This window comes from Berghia stephanieae, chromosome 1 (assembly GCF_034508935.2).
Source record: "Berghia stephanieae isolate SIO BIC M18660-M18661 chromosome 1, UCSD_Bste_1.3, whole genome shotgun sequence".
In the NCBI taxonomy this organism is placed as follows: Eukaryota; Metazoa; Mollusca; class Gastropoda; order Nudibranchia; family Aeolidiidae; genus Berghia; species Berghia stephanieae.
In genome coordinates, this window is record NC_088360.1 from 123774962 (window position 1) to 123787217 (window position 12256).

Genomic DNA, 12256 nt, shown 5'->3' on the forward strand with positions numbered 1-12256 from the left:
GTTAATGCCATTCAGTGGTGAGGAAAAATGACCCTGCCCTCTAATCAATGGGGGTCCCAATAGCTTAGTTGGAAGAGCATTTGCTTCAAATGCAAAGGACCAAGATTGATACCGGATGCAGTCGTGATTTTTATCTGACCTCTCTGTCCACCCATCAGTGAATGGGTAAGAAAAAGAACTGCACAAGTGTGTATGAATGGGTAGTTGAGTCTGTTAGATTTGTCAGACAGTACTTTGTGATAGACTAGTACCCTATCCAAAGGATACCAAGCAAAAGCTATTGTCTGTTTCACGCTATAGAAACGCTATAGCCCAATGGCTCTAAAGAATTACCGTCTATGTGCCTCAATGTTCTAAACTAGGAAACTTCTTTTAAAGGCTCAGTAACATCTTTCGAATCGAGACAGTGCTAGAGCACCAATGAAATGTTGTGGACTTTGATCTGTGTTCTACCAACAGAACTTGCTACAAAAAACGTGGCAATAAATAGCAATTTTGTACAACTCCCTGTAGTTAATACCCTGTTTTATGCCATTACCCAAGCTGTTTTGGTGTACAGAGGCAAATCACCATCACTAATCCCTTTCAATGCAATGATTAAAAGACAGAAGTGTTCAAATCTTCAATGTATGCTCTTTGAAGAACCCCTCCACTCCATCCCTCCCCTCTCCTAATCCTGGTTGACGTTGCTTTGTCACTTTGCATTTGTCATTGGCCTTTTTTTTTTTTTATCGTTCCCATATCATATATTGACATAATAATTATATTCACATTTAACTACGCTCCCAGCAATGTCAATATGTTTCTCTGGTCATCCATATTGCAGAATATTTGAGTGTATATCATTCAAAAATGGATGTAATTGTAATTCATATCACTCTATAGTGGATAAATATAATTATTTAGATCGTAATTAAAAAAAAAAAATACACACAAAAAACTGTTTTACCATAGGGACTGATTTTGAGGTTTTTTTGTTTTGCATTTTTTAAAATGGTCCACAATTGATATAACAGGCAACAGGAGGCCACGCTGTGTCTTCTATCCCCTCTTATATCTGTTTCCGAGTTGCTTTCTTTCTTTGTCTTGGAATGAGATTACTTGGTTTTGTCCTAGCCGTTTCCGCAGTCCTTGACCGGGTGGGAAACAGTCAAATGTATAGTTATAGTTTTGGGAGACGGTATTTCTTTTCATTGTAAATCATCTCTCTGTTTTGTAGTTACTTTTTTTGGTCTTAAATATATATATTAGTTTTGAACATTTGAGTGTATTCCTTTTAGTGGGGACCAATTCTTGTGTCTGGTTCAGACTTTTAGGTGATCTCAAAATGAAGTACATTGACAGTGTGCTCTTGGAATCTACATGTTTCCTGTTTGAACTCTTCCCCTTTGTCTTACTTCATCTCGTGTGTTTTCAATTGTAAATATATAACTTTTTGTACTATTCCATTTTCTTCCTTTTTACTGGCGTTGAAATGGCCTAAATTTGTTGCAAGTGCCAAAAAAGAAACCTAAAAACAAACAAATACAGTGGAACCTCCCGATAACGACATACCACGAGACCGAGTTTTTATGTCGTTATCCGGAAGTGTCGTTATTTAGAGGTTTCCAAGATGGCGGACAAAGTGGGCGTGGTAAGGCCCGCGGGACCAATTTTTATTAACATCGACAAAACAAACAAAACATTGTAGTGTATTCCTCTTAGAGGGTTCTTGTGCGTGTGTCTGGATAAGACTTTTAGGTGATCTGAACTGAGTACACTGATAGTGTGCTCCTGGAATCTACATCTGTTCCCTATTTAAACCATTCCCCTTTGTCTTACTTTTTACTATCCAATTTTCTTCCTTTTTACTGGTGCTGATATGACATAGATGTGTCACAAGCGCTGTAAAACCCTTTAAAACAAACAAAAACAGGTAATTCGGACGCTGCGAGTTAGATAAAAGTCCTCCTCCTCCTCCTCCCACAAAAACACTACTATTACTACTACTGCTACGACTACTACTACTATTATTATTATTATTATTACTACTACTACTTCTACTACTACTACTACTACTACTACTACTACTACTTCTATCACCACATAATATCACATTGTCCAAGATTTTGTGTTTACTTGCTTACACTTACATTTATACCTTGGTTTTATTAATGCATATCAGCCAAGATTCGTCAAAAAAAGCTGCGTTCTCATTGGTTTCAAAAGCTGCATTCTCATTGGTCCAAGCAGGAATCGTTTTTATAAACTTTGAGTACTCATACTCTGTATTTTTAGTATCAGATATCTACGAAAACTGAGGAAAATCGCCAAAATGATGTCGTTATTCGGAGGTTTTATCAAAAAGTGCGTCATTATGTGGAGGTTTTTTTTACTGATCTTAAATAGAAAATAAATCGGGACCACGGGTCAATGTCGTTATCAGGAGGTTGTCGCTATTTGGAGGTGTCGTAATCGGGAGGTTCCACTGTTAACTTCTAGGCTGTCAAAATTTATAATTCTCTTTTGAAAATTATACACATTTGATCTTGAACGTCAACAACCTATTTCTCATCCACAGCAATCCTATTGACCCACTACCTGAGTCATCAACCTGTTGCAACACACTACATCTTCCAGTTTATTCTGAGTAAGTACAGTAGAATCCTGTCGTAACGAAATGTATGGTACTGGTTTGAAAAATCCGTTATAGCAGGATTCTCGTTATAAGAGATCCTGTTATAAAGTCAAGGGAAATAATTATGCGGGCCTACTCTGGGTATTGGGTTATAATTATTATTTTTATTATCTCCCCTGATGATATCGTTGAACATAACCGTTGGGCATGAAGTATAGTTGGTCAATTATGGATCTGGGTTTGTGTTTTTTGTTCTTTGAGGAGGTTGGTGTATGTTTTTTTTAAATTTTGGTTTTCTTTTTTTTTTACTTTATGGGAGGGGGTTATTCCAGTTTTATGTATCCCATCTAACAAAATACAAATTCATCTTGCCTAACACCAGGTTCTTGTACACGATGCCTTGGCCTAACAGCAAACACTGCTAGCCTGTTGCACCCACCTTATTATATCTCTACCCCTCTCCTCCTAACTCATTTGACACAGCCTTCATTGTTTCATTTGCACACTGAGGATCTCTCATTTGCTATACACACAATCGACACATTAGGTCATTTCTCAACCGGCCAGGCTTTATTCACTTTTGTGCTGTACACAGCAGCACTATTCCGTTATAACAGACTCACGTAATTGTCCAATGGTGTTAGTGTTATAGTTATAGCAACACTTTTTTTTACAAAGATAAAGAGGAGAAAAAAACGAGGTTTTAGAAAATGACGTTACAACAGATTTCTCTTTATTCCAGGACTCGTTATAAATGGACTCCACTGTATTCCTAACGCCATGGTTCTATCTGTGGGACATTTGACCTCTTACTCTCTCCCTCTGTCATTCATGTCACATATATAGTGATGCTTACACGAGTTGGCCAAATTCGTTGTGTAAGAAACAACATTGTGAAATTATTCCCATTCACTTTTAGATCCGGGTTTTATAAACTTAAATTGATAATTCTGTTATCTAGATAATACCCAAATCTTTACTCACCTCACATAATTGAAAAGAAGATATAAATAAGAAGAAAAAAGACAAAAACAAAATGCAAAAACAAAAACCCCTGAAAACAAAACAGTTGAGCTGGAAATGTGGCCAAATATTGTCACATCACCGGCATTTGGCATACTGCCACTGCAGCAACCCAAGATTATCGTAATAGAGCAAGCATTCTTAATTAACAATAATCATTAAAAAAAAACAAAAAACACCAATATGAAAATCTTACAGATGATTCAGCACCAGTAGAAGTAAAAATATTTAGATTTTGTAAAGCACTTTGAGCACATTCAGTGGATATTGCACTATATAAAAGCTCAATTTTTGGACGAAAATCTCTGCACAGAACTGACCAATATAGCCTCTCCACAATGGTGAGGCTAATGAGCTCCAGTGCTTGTTGGTCCGTACTGACCAATACCCCCTTTGCCCTTTTTGTTAATGCAATTTACTGTCACAATTATTTTATCAAATGCAGTTTTCCATCATTTTGAAGAATCATGCCATTTCATGAGATTAATCGTGTTACTCTGATAATCCGTTTTTAGATTACAGAGCTATCTACTATATTATCCTCCACAGTGCAAAAGCTGCTGAAGAAAAGATACGATATGCTGCCTACAATTGTGTATCCATTGATACAGACGAATGATGTCAAAGTTGTTCCACATTCAAGTTTGTGATGAAGATGTGAAACTATCTAAAGATAATACCACTTTAGATATGGCATTGATAGCTGAGATTTTTAGATTGCCTCTTAGTCTTAGGGACGTCAATTACTTATAATAAATAGCTGGTCCGAGATGGGTAATGATATATATTACAGCAATAAAATGGCCCGTTTAATGTCGGTATGATGCACCAGGTAACAAAATATATTCACTTCAGTTATCTTAAGATGTATTGAATTTAATTTACAATGTGTATTATTTATTTTCATGTTTTCATGCGTTATAATATATGAAGGGTTTAGTGTCCTTGTACCTGAACACAAATGAGTTGATATGTGCCATGATCTCACAGCACCAAAAACAGAGGTGCCAACCCTGACTTTCTCAAAAGATGGACAATTTGTGACAGAAGGGGGACACTGCACAGCAGAACAAATAATCATTGCAAGCCAACATCATTGAATTGGTTTATTTGAACTCGGAAACGGAAAGTAAGGGTAGGAGTGGGAATAGGAGAGAGACAGGGGGGGGGGGGGTTGGGTTAATGGAGGCGACAGGGGGGTGAGATGGAATTTAATGGCTGCTGGAGGACACCAGCATTTCTGCAGTGACTCCCTTGCATGCTCTTAGCACATTCTTGCTTTGTTTCAATTAGAAGATGTGATGCGTCACGTGAGCTGCCTACAGGTGGTCTTGATAATTTAGGAAATACTCCATTGAATTATAGATTTTTTGAATCAAAGCATTTGGTAGTCAAAATCATTGTGTTCAAGAAATTCTAAAAAATCTTTCTTTGATAATATAATGTAATTTCTTGAAACTTATTTTGCAATAATATAAAGCACTAAGAGCCTCATGACTGAGGATGCTGTGTGCTATATAAAAGTCCATTATTATTATAACAACTCTCCATAACATTTTTTCCTGATCGCGATAATGTCATTATAGAGAGGTTACACTTTTATTGCTACATATTGCAATATCCACCACATGTTTTTATTTATATTGCAGTGTAACAAATATGATTATATATTATAATTTATCTATATATTGTGGCGATCTCCGTTTCCTACGAACTACGAAGACTTACCACATACTGCTGACTGCAAGACTACTCTACACGCCAGATCAGACAAAAACGTAAACACGAGAGAACTCATTAAATTTATAAAATTCACTACACATTGCTTTCATTGTTTGTTGTTTCCAGTAAAGTAGATGCTACATTGGTGACCCCGACTTAAAACAACTTAAGAGATAGGTATATATTATTATTATTACTATTTACCAGTTCAACTCTTCACAAGAACATAATAATAATAAACATGTCTATCGACGCCGTAGCATTGAAATTGCCCACATTCTGGACCACTTGTCCTTCAGCGTGGTTTGCACAAAGCGAGGCACAATTTGCCTTACGCGATATAGCAAGCGATGAAACAAAGTACTACTATGTAGTGGCTGCCTTAGACTCAGACACAGCAACTAGAGCCCTTGCTATTCTATCATCACCACCCAAGGAAGGTAAATATGAAATACTGAAAAAACTTCCTGCTGTCTGCGTTCGGCCTTTCGGAAACAGAGAGAGCGGAATCTCTACTCAACATGAATGGTTTGGGCGACTTAAAGCCATCTGAGTTAATGGACAGGATGTTAGTGCTCCTCGGCAAACACAAGCCCTGTCTGCTCTTCAGACAGTTATTCTTAAGACAACTTCCAGCAAACATCAGACTTCCATTAGCAAACTCGTCCAACCTGGATGATTACAGGGCACTTGCCAGAGAAGCTGACAATTTTTTCTACGCTGCTCACTCAAACTCTAACTCCTTTTCAATTTCTCATACTACTTGTGAAGTTGACACACCAACCATGACCAGTGAAATAGATTCCCTCTGCTGGTACCATCAACGGTTTGGTTCAAATGCCCGTCGATGTGCACAAACATGCAAACTCTTCAATTCATTTAAGAAAAACAAGAAGAACCAGGGAAACGCCAAGCCGGGTCAACAGTAAATTCTGCTGTCGACCCGGATTCTTACTCAGCCAACGCGCCCACATCAAAAAATCTCCAACTCATCGTCGTCGATGAAAATTCAAACCGACGTTTTTTAGTAGATACTGGAGCTCAAGTATCTGTCACACCCGCCTCTGCGCAGACAAAAGCTTGGGTTCCTCTGATCTCGCATTAACAAGCTCTCAAATCGTCAAAACATCCGTTGACTCGGTCCAGAGTTAATTTGTGACATCTCAACTGGCTACCCAAGACTATCGTTCCTACCGACTTCAGAAGACCAGTTTCGAAATTATTCACAATATGAGTCATCCTGGAGTTAAGGCCACAGTCAGACTTATCAGCAAGAAGTTTATCTGGCATGGTCTTAATAAACGCCGTAGCATTGAAATTGCCCACATTCTGGACCACTTGTCCTTCAGCGTGGTTTGCACAAAGCGAGGCACAATTTGCCTTACGCGATATAGCAAGCGATGAAACAAAGTACTACTATGTAGTGGCTGCCTTAGACTCAGACACAGCAACTAGAGCCCTTGCTATTCTATCATCACCACCCAAGGAAGGTAAATATGAAATACTGAAAAACTTCCTGCTGTCTGCGTTCGGCCTTTCGGAAACAGAGAGAGCGGAATCTCTACTCAACATGAATGGTTTGGGCGACTTAAAGCCATCTGAGTTAATGGACAGGATGTTAGTGCTCCTCGGCAAACACAAGCCCTGTCTGCTCTTCAGACAGTTATTCTTAAGACAACTTCCAGCAAACATCAGACTTCCATTAGCAAACTCGTCCAACCTGGATGATTACAGGGCACTTGCCAGAGAAGCTGACAATTTTTTCTACGCTGCTCACTCAAACTCTAACTCCTTTTCAATTTCTCATACTACTTGTGAAGTTGACACACCAACCATGACCAGTGAAATAGATTCCCTCTGCTGGTACCATCAACGGTTTGGTTCAAATGCCCGTCGATGTGCACAAACATGCAAACTCTTCAATTCATTTAAGAAAAACAAGAAGAACCAGGGAAACGCCAAGCCGGGTCAACAGTAAATTCTGCTGTCGACCGGATTCTTACTCAGCCAACGCGCCCACATCAAAAAATCTCCAACTCATCGTCGTCGATGAAAATTCAAACCGACGTTTTTTAGTAGATACTGGAGCTCAAGTATCTGTCACACCCGCCTCTGCGCCAGACAAAAGCTTGGGTTCCTCTGATCTCGCATTAACAAGCCTCAAAATCGTCAAAAACATCCGTTGACTCGGGTCCAGAGTTAATTTGTGACATCTCAACTGCTACCAAAGACCTATCGTTCCTACCGACTTCAGAAGACCAGTTTTCGAAATTATTCACAATATAGTCATCCTGGAGTTAAGGCCACAGTCAGACTTATCAGCAAGAAGTTTATCTGGCATGGTCTTAAGAAAGAAGTGTCAGCATGGTTAAGCAATGTCACAACTGCAATCTTGAAAATTCAAAAAATATACGAGCACCGTTAGAAACATTCCATGTCCAGGAAAGCGATTCTCACATATAAACATTGACCTCGTTGGACCATTACTCAGTCAAGGGGTTCCCATCTCCTTACTATAATGACAGGAACACCCAATGGCCTGAGGCAATACCGTTACAACCACAACAACAGAAGAATGTGCAAAAGCCCTGATCTCCAATTGGATCTCGCGGTATTGGTATTCCTGTTGATATGACTTCTGACAGGGGCTCACAATTTACATCCACGCTATGGAAACAGATGGCCAGTCAACTTGGTGTGTCAGATTCATCACACAACTGCGTATCACCCTCAGTCCAACGGCATGATTGAACGGTTTCATCGGTCCTTGAAATCATCCCTCAAAGCTCGTCTAATAACTCCAAATTGGGTGGATGAACTACCTTGGGTTCTGCTTGGTTTAAGAACTGCACCTAAGGATGATATCGGTCATTCTCCAGTTGAATTAGTATACGGAGAACCTTTAACAATCCCTGGAGAGTTTATACCCGACCATCCTTCAGACTTCCACGCTAAAGACTTTTTGGCAACCTTTCGGCAAAACGTGTCCCTTCATTCACCACGGCCAACACATCATCACAGCTATCATCAAACAAATTTACCCAAGAACTTGATGTCAGCAAAATATGTTTACATCCGTGTTGACACCCACCGAGGACCCCTTCAGAAGCCGTATACAGGTCCCTATGTTGTCATAACCCCTGGAGATAAACAATTCCTGATTGATGTTGGTGGCAAAGCAGAACGGATTTCGATTGACCGACTTAAACCTGCATTTGTCGATTCTACGCAACCAGTTTCCCTTGCCACCCCACCTCGTCGTGGACGCCCACCGAATACGAACAGAAAGTTATCGAACAGAAACATACAAAACTCCCGTACTGCTTCTGATGATACTAACGTAGTGCCTACTAAGAAGCTATCTCGCTCAGGACGTACCATTAAACGACCTCGGTACTACGAAGATGACTAGTCCGTGTTTGGGGGGGCATGTGTGGCGATCTCCGTTTCCTACGAACTACGAAGACTTACCACATACTGCTGACTGCAAGACTACTCTACACGCCAGATCAGACAAAAACGTAAACACGAGAGAACTCATTAAATTTATAAAATTCACTACACATTGCTTTCATTGTTTGTTGTTTCCAGTAAAGTAGATGCTACAATATATATAAATAAATGTATTTTCTATTATAATTTATTATAAATTAAATGGCAAGGCCTGTATCTTTTAATCAATTAGGTATTACTTAGAAGGAGTCTCTGGGGTAAATAATACATGAAGCTCAGAAATAGATGAAAGAAGAATTGATTTGAAGTTGAAGCATTGAAATTGGTGTTTAAAAAATTTTTGAAGATGAGGAATGCGAGAGCCAGGAAAAATGTTGCACTGTATATTGGATTGAGTTTGATATAAAGAGTCAAGCAGACATAATTTAAATATTATTATCAGTATCAGCAAAAATAATGAAGCTCCATGATCATTTGCATTGATAAAGCTTTATTTTGAAATGCATGAATCGTTGTCATAAGTCGTGCATTCAAAATAGTTGGTATAAAAAAGCTTGTTTAGAGCTTCTTTTCAATGTGAAATACCGATAATTGGTATACTTTAATTTAATGTTTAATATTGCTTTTTCTCATCTGTGATAATTAATTTCCATGTTTTTATTTATGTTTCTTTCTTATTCTTTTTCATTTTGTATTATTATGATAATTCCAATCCTTGAAGCTTATTGATTTTGTTCTCAAAATTGATTTATAATAAAATTTGTAAACACTATTTTAGCCAAATCTATTCCTTCATCTATATCATTGTAAATTGAATTCACTGACAGTGTGGCTCAGCAGTACATTTCAGTATGGACTTTGCTATGCACCCAAAAGATAACTAGTTAGAATATCCATTGCATTATGTGGAGGTACATACTGCGTCTTCTATCCCCTTATGTCTGTTTTCCAACATGCTTTCTGTCTTTGTCTTGGAATGGGATTACTTGGTTTTGTCCTGGCCCTGGCTGGGAGGGAAACAGTCAAATGCATAGTTATTGTTTTGGGAGATGATATTTTGTCCTTGTAAATCATCTCTCTGTGATGTATTATTATATTTGTTATTTTAAATGTATAATGTAAGCATTTGACTGTGTTCCTCTTTGTTGGATTTTGTGCTTATGTCCGGATGAGACATAGGTGATCTCAAACTAAGTATATTGGTGGTATGCTCTTGGAATCTACATCTGATCCCTATTTGTTCCCAGTTCCCCTTTGTCTAACTTTCTCTTGGGTGCTTCAATTGTAATTCTAGAACCTTTTACTATCCCATTTTCTTCCTTTTTACTGGCGCTGATACAGTAGAACTCGGATATAGCGGGTTCGACGGGTCCACTCCTGATTACTCGCTATTTCTGAGTTCTCACTATTCCCGGGTTGCCAGGAAAGGTCACTCGGCCGTACAAAAAGATGGAAAGACAATGTGATTGTGTTTGTGCGTGTGTGCAAATGACTGTGTGTGGATAAAGTGGGGTGAGAGCGGGGTTGAACACGGCCTTCGTTAACTATGTAATGATGGCCACAGGTTGAAGTTGATCCACCCCTTCCATTTCCATCAAGATTTCGTGTATGTGTCTGTGCGAGTGTTTGTATGCACTAGGTATGTTTGATGAGGTAAGCAAGCGCATCACTCAATCACTGACCCACTGAAATGATGGTTCCACGCTCCCCTCTCTCGCTGATCGTGTCGTTCGTTAACGAATGCGACTCGCTGACCGATGCTGCGAAGTGAGGCATGTTGACATGTTGGCTGCCAGTGCTTACCTCGCGCGTCGCATGGCACCACATTGGGTGAATAATTGAACCCCACACGCGCACAAACACACACACCCAACCCCCACCCAAATGTGTTTCGCCTACTATGTACTCTAGACTAGGCTACTATGTAATATTACTCATAACAAAAAATAAGAAAAGAAAAGAAGCTAGGCTAAAATTATTTAAATCGCCCTTGTCTAGTGTTTTGCTTTACTTCGTTCGAAGTCCTAGGCTGGGAAATGCTCGTTATTTCCGAGTTGACCTCTTTTTCATACTCGCTACTTGCATGCTAATTTTATTGACTCAAATAAGAGAAAAAAAACGGGGATTTAGATTTTACGCGCTATTTCCGAGTACGTTACTTTCATGTTCTACTGTATAACCTAAATGTGTTGCAAGCGCCGTGAAACACTTAAAAACAAACAAACTGCATTATGTGGCTTTCAGCAAGCCAACTCTCCCTAGCTCAATTTGTGGCACGGCGCTGCGGCTGACACCTGGGTTATTCCAGTCTTCCCTTGGAATAGACTCTAAGACAAATTTCCGCTTGACGAAGAAAGGGAACTTTATTTCAGTACAACCTCTGAATAACGACAACCCCTGGATAGCGACATTAACCTTCGGTCCCGATTTTTAAAAAATATGTTATTAGTAATTTTTAAAAACCAAATTGCGACATACATTTTTAGTAAAACCCTTGTTTAGTGACATCGTCATAGCAACAAACGGCAGTTGAAACCGATGCTTGATACCCCACCATCGTCATCTCATACTCTTAACCAAAAAAATGCTTTTTTCCCCCTCCCAATGAGATCACTTTGTTACCGACCGAATCAGGACACATGTTCATTTGGAACTACAGGAAAAGAAAATTATCAGCAGATGGAACTCTAAAAGGCCCATTAACCTTCCCTGTTTAATTACCTGTCTGAGGTCAGTGGAGGTTAACTGATATTAGGCAATGCTGTGTCCAATGGGGTTGGGGGCATTTATGGATATTTATGGTCTTCTAATACATGACCGGGAAAGCCTCCTTCACATTATTATTATTACGTATTCTAATTTTAAAAATCAATTGTTTTTCTAAACATCAGTCCAAATTTGATATTATTGTGGTTAATACCTTGTTTTCTGTTTGTTGTTCTTTTTATTTATAAATATTAATATCGTAAGATATAGATCTGCTAATTTTAAGTGCTTGTAAATTTTGGTGAACTTAAACAAAAATTTTGGTATTCAAAACTCATCATCAGCATTGCATGGAATTTAATTAACACATATTAAAAGTAAATGAGTATCTGTGTTCTTGAACGATATTATTTTGGTACTTGATTTTCTTGATTTATTTCTAGTTCTGTTAAAAAGCGTTCGAGCACTGATTACAGTCAAAACAATGACAATAAACATTGGAGAGTGAAAGTGTAACTGGTATACCCTTTGTAAACAGGAGAAATACACATTCAAGGTCATTAGGATGTGTCTTCTCTTCAACCTGGGAAAAGGAAAACAGATATTAGGGGAAAGAAAACACAGCAAGAATGACTTCTCTGCCCACCATGGGCGTGGGAGGCCAAAAGACCCCACCCCAGTCTCAAAATGGTCTTTAATAGGGTTGAACACAATGCTTAAATTACAAAGTCAAGC

At 38.7% G+C, this 12256-nt stretch overlaps 2 protein-coding genes across 4 annotated transcripts in view; both read left to right on the forward strand.

Moving 5' to 3' along the window:
- LOC144962987 (E3 ubiquitin-protein ligase HECTD3-like) overlaps positions 1-5460 on the forward strand; it is a 29751-nt gene extending 24291 nt beyond the window's left edge. For all 3 annotated transcript variants that reach the window (XM_078896497.1, XM_078896498.1, XM_078896499.1), the window contains exons 19-20: positions 2561-2629; positions 4190-5460. In XM_078896497.1, the coding sequence (XP_078752623.1) occupies positions 2561-2629; positions 4190-4259 (139 nt within the window). In that variant the 3' untranslated portion in view covers positions 4260-5460. The remainder of the gene's footprint in view (positions 1-2560; positions 2630-4189) is intronic.
- A 2954-nt stretch (positions 5461-8414) lies between these two features.
- LOC144962750 (uncharacterized) lies at positions 8415-8774 on the forward strand. Its single transcript, XM_078895975.1, has one exon. The coding sequence runs from the start codon at positions 8415-8417 to the stop codon at positions 8772-8774; it is 360 nt and encodes a 119-aa protein (XP_078752101.1).
- The last annotated feature ends 3482 nt before the right edge of the window (positions 8775-12256 follow it).